General features: G+C 41.9%; 1 protein-coding gene across 1 annotated transcript; it reads left to right on the forward strand.

Annotated features, from left to right (window-relative positions):
- tgfb1a (transforming growth factor, beta 1a) lies at positions 1 to 12,808 on the forward strand. Its single transcript, XM_072391914.1, has 6 exons — positions 1 to 1,184; positions 8,511 to 8,780; positions 9,288 to 9,507; positions 10,145 to 10,298; positions 11,425 to 11,535; positions 11,628 to 12,808. The coding sequence occupies exons 1-6, from the start codon at positions 854 to 856 to the stop codon at positions 11,673 to 11,675; spliced, it is 1,134 nt and encodes a 377-aa protein (XP_072248015.1). The 5' UTR covers positions 1 to 853; the 3' UTR covers positions 11,676 to 12,808.
- Positions 12,809 to 14,430: the final 1,622 nt, after the last annotated feature.

The following is a 14,430-nucleotide window of genomic DNA, read 5'->3' on the forward strand; positions in this document are numbered from 1 at the left end:
TGATTTAAAGCTAATTTTGTTGAGACTTTTCAAGAGGAAGTGTGACTTGAAATCTATACGGAGCAGTGAAAACACCTTGTTGGTGAAGCAGGACAGGGAGCAGTGTCTTTTAAAAAAAGCCTGCAACGCAGAGCAAAGTCGGGCTCTGCCAACAACAGTCATCATCTTGCTGATTGGTGTACAGCTCTATTCACATTTGCCTGGCTTGCCCCAGGGGACTTGTAATGAGACACTGCTTTGAGCTGACACGTGGAGAAGTATAAACTTGCTCTGAATAAGACAGGGTTCAGTTTAATTTTTGCAAGTGGAGGCTTGAAAACATATCAATCACAAGTTTGTCTGTGGGTACAAAACGGAGACTGTGGACTATCTGAGTGCATTGTTTTGGACTCATGGGTGCTGAAGAGAGCTTTTAAGTCTCGGGGGCACTGCCTGTGTTCATGCCTGTATAGGCTTTTTTTCAGGATTTGACAGCTCCGCTCTGGACTCCCTTCAGAGTGTGGGACGTCATTAAGTCACCTGTGTGGCTGACTCAGAGGCTGGCTCATCACTCAATGTCTGTCTGCCTACTACGAGTCTCTCCACCTGCTTCTATGCAAAGAAGACACAAGAGTTAGGTGGTTTTCCCAGCAGTAGCGACAGCTGTGGCACCGGTAGTTGTGAATTTTCAGGACTCTCCACACTGCTGCATTTGTTTTGTTGTGTGTAAACACCTTGCGTCAGTCACACCTCTCCTCGGAGTGATTCACTGTTCCCTGAGCATCCTGGCTGGAGGCAGGCAGTGAGAGAAAAGGTGCCGGAGAACTTGCTGAGAACCAAAACGCATAAGTGGTTGAACTGTAAGGTTGTCAAGATGAAACTGGAGTTCCTGCTGCTGTTGGCTGTGTACATGTTGGGCAGTGTAAGTGGAATGTCTACATGTAAGACTGTGAACATGGAGATGGTAAGGCTAAAGCGCATCGAGGCCATTAGGAGCCAGATCCTCAGCAAACTGCGCTTGCCAAAAGCTCCAGAGCCAGAAGAGTCTGGAGACAAGGAGGAGATCCCCATCGATCTGCTGTCACTCTACAACAGCACCAAGGATATGCTGACAGAACAGGAGGTCAAGGTCCATACAAACTTACCCACAGAACAAGAGGAGGAGGAGTACTTTGCCAAGGTGCTGCACAAGTTCAACATCACCAGTAAGTACCAGATAATTCAGAGGAACATGACTCAATCATGAGTCTCTGAACCCTTGCTTATTTTCAAAAAGGAAGGTAATGGCTGATGACTTAACTATCGCAGCACGACAGTCACAGTATGACGGTGATTATGTTCCTCCATTTAATGACATTATAGACACATTGCTCAACTCTCACACACACAAACACACAGAAAAGCAAATGATATGTGGATGAACTGACAAAGAAGAAGTGACTGAAAGGTGTCACGATGCCTCAGTTTTAAGAAGTCTCAGGGCACTAACTGGGGCAACAAACTGAGAGGCTACAGCCCCAATTTATCAGAATTTGCCTGGTGGTTAAACTTGTCCATAAATTCTCTCAACACATGTACGTCTTCTGATCTTTGTCCAACATCTTCGGGCACCTTCACGAGTTCAGAGATCACAGGAGTTACAAGTTAGCATGACTGTGATCTGCATCTGGTGTGATGCTCAGTGTTGCTTCCATGGTGTGCTCGGGTTTTTTATTGCTTTATTAGCGCTGTTTGTTTGGCAAGGCTGCATATGCTGTTTGTACAGCCAAATGCTTTCTGGCTTTAACTGAGCAACGACTCCCAAATTATTATGACAAACACGTTTTTTTTTGTTTGGTTTCTGTGCTCCATTGTTCTCTTCGTGTCGTCTCACCTTATCATGCAGGCATACACATTATCCCCCTTTTATCCTCCACATCAAAAGAAAGACGAGTGGATGGACCATGCTCAGGAGTGTGCACGGCAAAGGAAGAACAAAGCAACTTTCAAAATGAAGGGCTTGATTTTGTTCTGCTTAAACAAGAGCCAAAGAACAGGATGGCATAAAGAAAACCGAGAGGACAGTAGATGTGAAATGCCCCCCTTCACATTTTTTCTTTTGGTTTCCTTTTTTCTCTCCCTTGCTTTGTAACCTGGAGCATTGGGGCTTTCCTGTACAGTAACTTGAGTAGTGGGTTCTCCCTTGTTTATCCTGTCACTTGTTCTCCATCTTATCTCTTTCTCCCAGAGCATTTTCTGTTTAATTCCCCAGTTTCCTTGACAGTGATTATCTGTATCTCTTTCTCTTTCTTTCCCTCTCTTCCCTCTCTCTGCTCAGCTTCCTGAGCATATTATCAGTGTGTTTGCAGCCTGTTTGTGACAGGGTAGCTTGGCAGGAAGGAAGACAGGCTGATGGCCACTGAGATGTTGAGTGACTCAGGTCCGGTATAAGCAGTGCCCATGGGGAGCATGTATTTCCTACCTCCTCAGAATGGCAGAGAACACCCATCCAACATCTCAGCTCAGAGCTGCTTCTTAAAACAAAAGCAACCTCCAGACACCGAAAGGAGAATGCCAAGTGTATGAGTATGTTTGGTTAGGCTTATCAAGAGCTGTTTTGCAATGATTTGGAGACGCTTTTTTCAAAGAATTGTAAACATGCACATAGAAGGAAGAGAATGACACAGTCCAGCTTCTGCTTTTCTGTGAGAAGCGTGGAGTTTGAACCGAGCACAAAAACAATCCACATGAAAAATCCGAGGCTTCTTTTAATAACCATTAACAATTCTATTCGTCATTTCATTTTGTGGTTGTCTTTTTTCTTTGTTGGACGACTCACACTTTCCTAAAACCCCAGAGGAGCCCACGGGGATGCATACTTGTGTGCACAGCTATTTAAGACTTAATAGTTTTAGTCTCCATCACAATGATTGTCTTGTGGATTTGGATAAATTCCTTCAGCCAGTTAACAGCCACATCCCTCCCCTGAAGACCACACAAATGCACCTCTCCCTGGCAACACACATTTGGTCTAATTAATCTCATTTACAGACACTTTTCTTTCTTTGGAAACAAGCCACGAGACACTATTCATGAGAAATGAGTTCACTGCTCTGGAGTAGTCATATTCACTTGTAAATTGTTTTACTTCCACTTTAGTCGTGTGGTTCATTAGTATGTGTTTGGTGGGGAAACAGGACATCGATGAGCAGGGTGGTGCAGGGTGGTGCAGCATAAAGTAGGCAGACATTTAGCCAGTTGCAGGAATCTGATTCCTCCCTCTGGTAATTACAGAGCTGTCTCCTTACCTGTCACAACAGCTGTCCCCGGCTTACCTGTGGATAGGCCCTGGTTCAACACATAAATCCCCCCCACACCCAGGATCCTTGGGTGCTATATTTACTTCTATCTGGAGGAGTGAGGTTTTATTATCCCAGCCAAGCATAGAGAGGACATTTTAAACTTCATGCCCCCCCATTGTACGCGCATTGCCATGATATGCCTTGAGAGATAATGCAAGCTGTGTTAATTAGAAAGTAGAAGTGAGGATGAAGCTTCACTGTAATTACGGCACTGAAGCCAATATGCTTCTTAAGGGAAGTGACTTAATTTCCTGTTTCGCGAACACTTCTCGAACTTTGAACACATTTATCTCACTTTTCTCAAACTAACTGGAGACCAGGACTTTATATGCTTGCTTTTGCTTGTTTCACTGCTGCCGGTTCACTGCTCTCCTCATGCTGTAACTCCGTTGCTGTTGGCCTATGCTTTAAACTGTTGTGCTTTTAAGCAGATTTTGACTATGCTTTGGGTGTGACCAGTAAAATGTCATTTCATTTCCTGTGACATTCTACATCAGCTCATTTTAGTTTCAATTTGGCTTGACGGGGTGAAACACTACCTCTGTAATGAACCAGATGGTGGTACTGGTAAATGATACATAAGCAGCCGTGACACGGAGAATCCTGGTACAGCCTGGATCAAGTATGCAGTGTAAGTATGCAAGGCTGGGTTGGGTTCCTGTCAAAGTCATTCCTAGACTGGAGAGTAGAGATCCTTTGCTTTGGCAGGCTGAGGCAGAGTAGAGGATTTGGGCCTGGGCCAGACCCTGCGCTCCATTGATACATAACTCCAATTTCTCCACACCCCCACTCTCACCCTTGCCCCCCCTGACAAGTGAGAGTTAAATTCACATGAGTGCATACTTTACTTTGCTGTTTTCTTTTCATCCACCTTCTTCCATCCCCCTTCCACAGCCTCTTCCTTTCTCTTTCTACGGCGTTTCTCGATCATCTGCCCGTCTGTGCTGATCTCTGCATGCCTCTGTCTGACTTCATCTTTTCTAACGTAAAACTGGTTGATTTATGGCACTAAACTTTTCAGGAGCTCGTCTCTGTTTTGTATCAGACTCTGTAGGGAGAATGTTCTCGTTGGGAATTAAAATTGCAAATATGGGCAGCAACACTGTGGGAAAACAAACTCACTGTCGTCAAATTTACTGCAGCTGAAACAGATTAATGTTTGATTATTGAGCGCTCTAAATTCAACTGTTCTATTTTGTTTTTATGTGAATAATGAAAAGCCTGTGTGAGAAAACATTTTCATCATGTTTACTGAGGAAAAACAGAAAGAAATTCAGCCTTTTTAGAGTTAAATGGCAGAATAACATGCAGCGAGTATATAAATATTGAGTTTATACAAAGGCATGTTCACGCGGTGGCTAAAACAATCGGTCATTTTTAAGACCTGATTCTTTTAACCACTTTTCCATTAATGATTTCCTTATAAGACTCTAGTGGCGTATCTTGGTGTTCCAGATATTTTGTTCCATAAACCACAGTGGGAAGTCATGACTGGAAAGTGTTTATAAAAGAGCTCACACTCTGTGACTGGCAGTCTGTTACTGGCTTGCTTCAACCTACCAGATCAATGGACCGGAGCCAGTGGGTAAAATCCACCGACCATTTAAAAAGGGTGCACACAGCCACATGAATTCTGCCAAGTGGTTTGAGTAAAGTAGAGTTCTGAAGCCTGAAGTTTGTGATTTAGTCGTCACTTTAGGCCAGAAATTGAACTGACACAGGGTGCAAAGACATTGTACACAATTCTAAAAGCACAAACAAACTTAACTAAAGGCGAAATACGCATGCTTTTAAATTAAAGTAAAGAAAAGAAATGCTTTGACAAAGGTATAAGTGCTAAGTCAGCTTATCTATTGGAGAAAAAGTGGAGAAAGTACAGCCTCTGATTTGTAAGTAAGTTAAAAGTAACCCTTTGAAGAACAATTCCACCTGCTGTTCCAGTGCAAATCTAACTGAACAATGTGTCGTAACGTAAATAGATTAAACCTTTCTGACATCAGACACTTTTGCAGAGAATGTGTTTTACGGCTTCAGACAGTTCACACAGAGTGCTGCTTTGTTTTATTTGAAGCAGGGCAGTCGGTGTCCTACGTACGGTACACAGCAGTCCCAGTGCTGAGGAATTCCAACAGAACAGCTAATATTCTCCATATCAAACAACTCAAAACTCTAAGACTTCATGGTGGTTTGAGTTTTTACTTTGTCAGTATTTTCTCATTTGAAAAACGTCCTTTTTTCTGCCACTTCATCACCTCCTTGTTGGCTGGTCAACGTATTCTGCTGCTGATCAGCTGTGAATATCACTGAGGAATAACTGGCTGCTCTTTATCTGCTCTGTCTGGAGTGTTGTCTGGTATACTTTCCTTCATGTTACTATTTACTGTCTGTTCTTGCCACAGGCATTGCATTCAAGTCTGTTTAGTTATGCCACGTCATTACATCTTGTTACGTTTGTATGACTCTTATTTCTAAATGTCACTGTAGCCTCATTGTTTGCAGAAAAATGTTGCGTTTCCTCCCTAGGTCTGTTGTAGATGCGTAAGTTTCTTTGCAGTCACCTGTTGGAGCCGCAGCGTCAGAGCTAGCGGCTAAATGAAACTAAACAAGCTGGCTCTGTGCTGGTGACTGCTATGGAGCAAATAAAGTTGCACAAGCTGCTAAACATGGTGAATAATGATGCACAACATCGTGAAGAAAGTGTTTTCAGTCAGCTGTGCTGCTACAAAGAACAGTTCAGGAGGTCATTCCTGCCCACAGCCACAACCCTGCTCTACCTCTTCAGTCATATAAGTGAACTCAATAATAACTATATGCCCAGAAATGAAATGGGTCACTTATATAAAACGTTGTAAAGAAAAGGGAAGCTTTGTTTTTCATCAGGCTGTATATTCTAACATCAGTGGAATGACAGTAGACCATATATAGGAAGTGCTTTCTGAGTTGACGTATTGAAGCCTCTAGTTAAACACTTTGCCAGGACAATCTCTGTCTATTATGAGCCTAAAGGGACCATAATTTAACAACAGGGTGGAGCTGGAGGGTATTGTGTACCAGAATATAGTTCCTCTGAAAACAATTCAACAGATACCAGATCTCAAAGACACTTAGAGGACTGGATCTGTCAAAAAATGTCAAAAGACTTAGTAATTCATGAGAGAAACTGATGGTTTTTAATTAGAGTCCATTGAAAACTGTGCTGTTTTGTAACCAGAGCTGAGCAATCATCAGTAATGCAGCACTTTAAGGTACGTGGACTTTTCAGATTTGAGAAGGATTGTGTTAATCTTTAAGTCTATGGGACTGACACACTTTTGGAGACAAGCTCAAGTGGCCATTCAAGAAACTGCTAAATACTCTCCAGTTTTCATGCTCTAGTTCTATGCTAAGCCTTTTTGGAGCTTTTTGTTGTTAGCTGTCGTCAGTAGCTGCCAATTTGGGATGCTTGTTGGTCCAAAACAACTACACCCTGGACACAAACAGACATCAGAAACTCAGAACAGGATTTTCATTTCGATTTGCTAAGACCAGTGATACAAAGAATTAAAATTAGAGATTCCAATCTTTTTTATGGTCAGTAAACACATCACTGTCACATCTACTGGCACACAAACACATTTCTGTTGTGGAGGTTTTTTACAGGGTGAAAGATCCAGATCTTTAAAGTGAAAACAAGCAAATGAGGAACAACCACCGAAACACTTTAGAGAACTAACTTAATCAGGCTCTTAAAACAGCATCACTCTGCTGCTCAGAAAGATGAAGCGAAGAAAGGCAAAGTAGCTCAAATAAAAGTTAGTGGGAGCACACAGCAGCAGATTCAGCTGTCTTTCACTGGTCTCAGCAATGAAAAGAATAAAGCTTCTATGAGGGAAATCACAGCCTAATGGACTCCCCAGATAACAGTCTGATGGGATCTAATAAATCATGCGAGAAACCAGGCAATCCACAAAGACCCCTCCCCACAACCCAATGGGACCCATGAATCTATTGCTAATTTCCTGGTACCAAACCCTCTTCTTTGTCTGGTCAGAGCTCTTTTAGCAGCATGAGGATGGGTGATATTCCTTTTCATTTGAATGTTATTCATACAAATTCCTACGTGCAGCAACCTGAAACATTTGAGATTTAATTTGGAATGAGAGCAAGAGAAGGTCCTGCATCCTGATGCAGCTTTTAAGAAAATGCAAAAGTTGTTCATAGTTAATTCTCTCAGTTTTTGAATATAACATAAAACAAATATATATATACAGAATCAACCAACTTCAGAATTGGCCCATTCAGAAATTCAGAATTGCCGATCGATAAATAATTATCTTATAATCATGGTCTTACTAATCTTGTGAGAATTCAGCTGCTTTGAGAGACAACAGTTGTCTTATTGCCACAATCTATTTGTTCTTGTACTATTTCATAAGAGATTATTAATTGAATAAACTCCAAACATCATCTGCATCTACTTTACCTCACCAAGGAGCTAGATTCTTGAGCAACTCACAAGATCACAATTAAGGAAGAATCTCTTCTGCTCGGCTCCACGTTATCTGTTTGTGCCCAAAACAAAAATGCCATTCAACATCCTGTCCTGGCTGCCATGGGTTGGTAAATCGGAGTTAAAAGAATCAACAACCTTTTGTCGACCGCTTGAAATTTGCGTTTAACAGACGGCATCCAACCGTTTCTATGGACTTCTCAGATGTATTGAAAGCTGCTACACCAGCTTCCAGCTTCACCACCCATTAGAAACACAAAAAGGCTTTGTTTTAGACCAAAACTTTTAATTACTGCTCCTGTTCTCTTCTATTTCTGCTCATTTTTTGAGAACAAACCTGGAGAAAAATGAGGAGATTAGAGGAACAACACAGGCGTTAACTGAAGATATCTTTTCTTTAAATATATTGAAGCACTTAAAGTCTGAGCTGATTTTATGCTAAACAGTAAATAAAAATGCTTGTGTCTTTACATTTTCAAACTAAATTCGGAACCACTAAAACACACCATAAATGACACTTAAACAGCAGATCAGCTCAGATGAGTTCCTTTGTTTTGTGCGTCAAACTTTGTGTGGGAGGATCAGAAATAGAAAAAGGCACAATTTCCATGTATCTCTGACAGTTACACAAGTTTCAGTTGCTTGTGTGAAACAGTTGAAATGTACAAATAAGTGACTCCCTCCTTTTATGAATCACACAGGAAAAAACACCACGGACAGCTCCAAAACGATGTTCTTCAACATCTCCGAGATACGGAACAGCGTGGGGGACGACCGCCTGCTGACCAGCGCAGAGCTGCGGATGTTCATCAAGACCACCACCATACCCACTGAGCAGCGGGTGGAGCTGTACTACGGCTCAGGAGACACGACACGCTACCATGCCTCCCGCTTTGTAACCAATGCGCTGAAAGAAAAATGGCTTTCCTTTGATGTGACTGAGCCGCTGCGGAGCTGGCTCCGACAAACAGGTGAGCTCAGACTTTAAAACGTGTAAATGTACTTTATCTATACAGCCCTTTACAGCAATACATTTAGGGGTACCAAAGTGCTTTAGAGCAGATAATAAATAAAGAAAAGAATAAGTAAAAGACAATAAAATACAACAAAATCGAATAAGATAAGATGAAAGTGTCACCATACTACTGGGTATTAAAAGCCTTCTGAAATAAGTAGGTTTTCAGCTTAGATTTAAAGAGGCCCAGGTCAGAAATAAGACACATCTGGGGCGGGGGGGCTTATTCCAGAAAAGGCTCGGTCACCCCAGGGTTTGTATTTCGACCTGGGCACTTCCAGCAAAAGTTGATTTGTTGACCTCAGAGCTCCACCAGGGTTACGGACAGTTAAAAGCTCAGATAAATACGATGGAGTGAGGCCGTTAAGAGCTTTAAGAACAAACATTAAAAGTTTTAAATCAATTTGTGAAGCCAATGTGATCTTATCTAATTCCTGGACATTGCTAAATGCTTGTTTCCCAGATGATGAACAGAGCTTCCAACTTCGAGTGTTCTGTGAATGTGGCAAGATGTCCAGCAGCTTCAGTTTTTTCATCTCCAGCATTGACATTGTCCGTGGAGACAAAGCAAGGTTACAGTCGCTGACCGATCAACCGCCGCACATCCTCACCATGTCCATCCCTCAAAACATGAGCAGCCACCTGACCTCACGCAGGAGACGCTCGACTGACACAACTTCAGGGTAAGCAGCATATTACACAGCTGCAGCGGGTCATTCCTGCCCCCAGCTTGGTTTTTTCCCACTGCAACAGTTCCATTTCCCTTTGGGGCTGTTGCAGTAAATTTAATTTCAGTTTCAGAGAAATCCCTCTGAGCTGCCTTGTTTTATTGGCATTTTTAAAGTTGCACGTGGCAACCCATCCATCTGGAAGCTTAAAAATGCAGTGACGGGTAAAACAAAACACAGCAACTATCATTTGTGTTTATCCCCCTTATGAGCATATGGTCACTTTAATAGCTGGATTGAAAATGACTGCAGTTGCACAGCATTTAGAGGTGTCGTGCCAACCTCATCTTACAGCCTTTTAAATAGACCCACGCTCCCTTTTCTTTAACAAACTTCTTCCTGTTCACAGACAGTGCTTAGATTTTGCACTTATTGGGTCTTTGAGGTAGTTTTGGTTGCCCTTTAGGCAGAAAGTGTCAGTTTCAGATGTCAGGATTCCATTTAAATGCATGAAGACAATCTTTGGGAGATTGTTTGAGTGAAGTTATCGAATAAAAATCCTTCTCAGGAAAAACTTGCTTGATAAATGCTTTAGAAATCTTTAGAAATCTCTGTGTCATCTCATCTCAACGCTTCCCTTTTTTCTCAAAAGAAGCCAAACAGAAGCCTGCTCTGTGAAGTCCTTGTACATCGACTTCAGGAAAGATCTGGGCTGGAAGTGGATACATCAACCCACAGGCTACTTTGCCAACTACTGCATGGGGTCCTGTACCTATATCTGGAATGCTGAAAACAAATATTCTCAGGTAAATCATGCAACACACAAGCTTTCTCACCCGCTGAGAAGCCTTGGTTATCTTGCTTCAAGAGATGAATTGCTGTCTTATCTAAAGGAATATGAAAGACGGATGTAGCCAGTGTGACATCACCTTATGAGCTGCTGTTTTGATGAAACAAATTCGACGCTCGGCCACTGTCTTCTTGGTCTTTTAGGAGCCAGAATCGACCATAGCTGGACTGAAACATCTTTATTTAACCTTAAGACACAGCATCACAATCTCAAGATTGATTCTTGAAATCTGGTTGGACAAAAATAGCCACCAGCTCACTGAACAGAAAAGAGAATATAGCTAAAAAATCAGTAGTGGGACAAAATGATTCAGTTGATTTTTCATTGGAGAACCAGACAATTTTATCAGTGGTACAGCTGCTTTACTCACCTCTTCATTGGCTTTACTTTGGACCCCAGGGGAAACCTTCCTTACTGACTGAAATGTCTCAGAAGTAGCTAAGTAGCAGCCAACATCAGAGCTGTTTCAATGATCCAGATGCTAAGGAACGGAGCAGCAATGCTTTTTTAAGATATCCTCTGGCAGAGCATACACAGTACTGTCGTTTATGGAAGAAAGTGACACTTTTCCTGTGATTTCATGTGATACATCTTGACTCATGTGGGTGAATATGAGGGCAGGAGTGTGAGTTTGAGCAGCCTGTAACTCTAAAATATTTCACTGTTTCACTTTGATGATTGATGAAGTAATATTTTATATCATCTCTAACGTGACACATATGATATAACCTCAATGTAACAATGTGATAAGATTGCAGTGGAGACAGTATCCGAACCATCACAGATTCTCAATGAGTGCGGTTAACATCTCCTAAGTCCTTAAGAATCTTTCCTTAACCCCATGATGAGGAAAAGAGCTTACAAACAGGTGACTGGAGGACGTTATATCATTCAGCCAGACCCCAGGTGACTACTCTTATATACAGGCTATAGTTCCACAGAAGTCACTCATTCATAAAACTTTACCTCTATGGGGTCTGAAAGTACGTTGAATAAAAAGAAACTTATTTTTCTTTGGTCATAATGGTGAACACGAAGCTTTGATGCACAATAAAGACATTCTTTCATGTTATTGCTTACAGATTTTGGCTCTGTATCAGCATCACAACCCTGGAGCCTCTGCCCAACCGTGCTGTGTTCCCCAGGCACTGCATTCTCTGACCATCATCTACTACGTGGGCAGGCAACACAAGGTATCTACAGCACAGACTGATGATAATTATTGGATGAGATTGTATGTGAAAGCAGCTGTTTCATGTGATTTTCTGTTGATTTCTGCTTTCAGGTGGAAAACCTGTCCAATATGATAGTCTCGTCCTGCAAATGTAGCTAAAAACATCCAACAAGGTACCCTGCTCTGCATCCCCTGAAAACATATGACAATGGAAGAAGTTGTTTTTGATCCCACAGAAAGGAGCATGTGATGGAGAACAAGACAAGATGTGGATCCGGTGGAAGAGAGTTTTTTAAGTTGCCAGGATCTCCAGCTTTTCCCCTGCAAGCCCTACCGGTGGACACGCACCAATGGATTTCAACATAAATATTATAGATGATACTTTTCATGTATATACTTATCGTTGCCGTGGTAAAAATATCTGTTTGAATATATTAATTTATTTGTTTGATGGACATATATCAAAATATGTCAGTTTGACACGGAGAAGGGATTAAAATGATTTGTTACAATCCAAAAAAAACAAAACAAAAAAAAAAGCACAAAAGGACCAAAATAACCTTGATGGAAGAACTTCTGTTTTCACAGACGGGACATTTATGCTTGACACAGCAGTTTCCAACAGAGGTTACAGTAAAAGGTGCTAAATCCCAGGTGGAAGACAGTTGCTGTTGGGGTTTTCCTGGCTGATAATGCTGCAGGTGTTCTGAAACCACATCGTAAAATACAGAGAGAGAAAAACAGGGATAGTTGGAGCTGGGTTAAACGCCCTCTGACTTTCCAGCCAACTAATCTTTTCAAAGGAACCATCCATCATTTTGTTTCTATTTTGTCCGTCTTGTTTGTTTTTTAAGCCATGCCACTGTCACAAGGCTTTTTGTGTTGATATCAGATTGTTCTTGAGACCTCCGGGTCTTGGAACCAAAAGTAATACCAGAGAATGAGGACAACATGTTGTCATCCTTCTTGAAATTACAGCCAGCGTGTTATCTTTAGATGTTGAGGGTCTGGGGATGTGTTGCTGTTGGGCTCCTGGAAGCCATTCAGGCATTTTTATCATCATATGGTAAATGATTGGCTTTTATTTCAGCAGCTTTGAGGAAGAAGTTCTCCTTTTCATCTAAAATGTTCTGTGTTTTTTTATAACTCAAGTTTCTATTCTGTGATTTGCTTCAGTAACAAACCAACACATTGTTTCTGCTTTTCATGATCTTATAGTGCACTTAATATTGGACATTTTTGTTTGTAAATAATAATAAAAAGAAATAAACCTTTTAAATTATGGCATCTGATTGGAAAGTTTTGTGATTGATATGAAACCCAGCGAGATGTTTCCACTTGCCGGGGAGATGTGTTGTGTGTGCATGTTGTGCTTGTGCTCACTTGTTATGTAGAAATAATGTGGTCGGTGGTGAACTCCAGCTCTGATGTCACGCAGCAGATTGACCCCATACACCCCATTTCACCCCGACATTTTTCCAATACGCAACAGTTTTTCTTCTTGGATTTATTTGATCTTATTCTTCGCCGATGCGGATATACCTCACTCAGAAAGCACATAAAAAGCATGATGATTCTTTTGGCAGATATTATAAAACTTGTGCAATGACTGTCTGATGTCAGAGGACAGATCTACCAGTGGAAAAGACAGGCGAACGCCAGCTGCATGTGGACCATTTTTTGGCAAACAGCTGGATTACTCCAAAAAAGTGTGGATAGACCCATGAAGCACAGTCCTGCTGGGCTTCACCGGTTTCAAAGCTAGTGTCAAAACGCTGAGGCACACAACCCCGTTCTCTGCACTGCCTGAAGGGATGTATGCAATCCCAACATTTTTACTATCCGTGCACCTTGTCCACCCCACCCCCATCCTGCCAGCCCCCACGCCTCTTGCCTCTGTACTCAAGGGATTACTGTCAGCCCACGAGGCTGCATTGGGAATGAGGAGAGCAGGTCCAGACCCGTTGGTAAGTCCCAGACTTAAGGGCAGTGACTACATGGAAAATTAAACACACACACACACACACACTGTTCAAATACACATGAATACACTGAACCCACTGACATACAGCGACAGCACAAGCACATCAACATCAAAATGTCTTGCATAAGCTTTGTGCTTGTGAGCAGCATGGGGGATAGTTGTGCTGCTAACAAGGTGACAGTGATCTGCACTATCTTGTTCCAAAGTGGGTTGTGTTACCGAGAAAGCACGGGGGAACGCACAGGGTGTCTGTTTGGAGAGCGCTCTTCATAGGCAGATAAAGTATAATGAAGCATTTTGCCTCAGCCCACAAGAGCACTCCGAATGATGTGTTGCCAGGGATTGGTAATGGTGCCAAAGCACACTGTGTTCTGCCTTATCTTGACTGGGCAAATGTAATTGGAATTTTAAAAGGTTTTATTAATCCAAGAAAACAGAATCATTAGCAAACATTAACAAGAAAAACATGAGTTTTGTTAGACAAAATCATTAAAATTCAAAAACTTTCACTTTCTTTTTTCTTTACTTTTGCTCAAACAAAGGACATGAATGACAAGAGGCTCATAAATCTATCGTGGTGTTAATAGAACAGTCCCAGAGGGAGGGTAAATTCAAGCAGGCTTGTCCCTCTAACCGGTGTTCATTTCTCAGCAGCTGCTTCCTCTCCAGCCCTGCGGCTTCACGGGACTGAAACAAACTGCTGAGCTGACACCTCCTGCCACAGAGAAACACATCCTCGAAAATGCTCCATGCAAAGAGAAATATAAGCAGCACCTGAATTCACAGAATTATACATGAATGTTACCCAAGTGAAAAGCAGATGCCTGCAGCACTTCGAGGTCAAACAGGTGTTCTTTTACAACTAACACGATCCACGTGCTGAGTTTTAATAACTGCATGAGTAACCAGAAAATTATTCATTTGTTGCTT

The sequence above is a fragment of the Leuresthes tenuis genome, unplaced genomic scaffold, assembly GCF_036924035.1.
Source record: "Leuresthes tenuis unplaced genomic scaffold, fLeuTen1.0.hap1 SCAF_9, whole genome shotgun sequence".
NCBI classification, from domain to species: domain Eukaryota; kingdom Metazoa; phylum Chordata; class Actinopteri; order Atheriniformes; family Atherinopsidae; genus Leuresthes; species Leuresthes tenuis.

Coding starts and splice junctions, on each gene's coding strand:
- tgfb1a (XM_072391914.1), top strand. CDS start 854: ATGAAACTGGAGTTCCTGCTGCTGTTGGCTGTGTACATGTTGGGCAGT. Junction 9,508..10,144: donor TCGACTGACACAACTTCAGG/GTAAGCAGCATA, acceptor TTTTCTCAAAAG/AAGCCAAACAGAAGCCTGCT. Junction 11,536..11,627: donor ACGTGGGCAGGCAACACAAG/GTATCTACAGCA, acceptor TTCTGCTTTCAG/GTGGAAAACCTGTCCAATAT.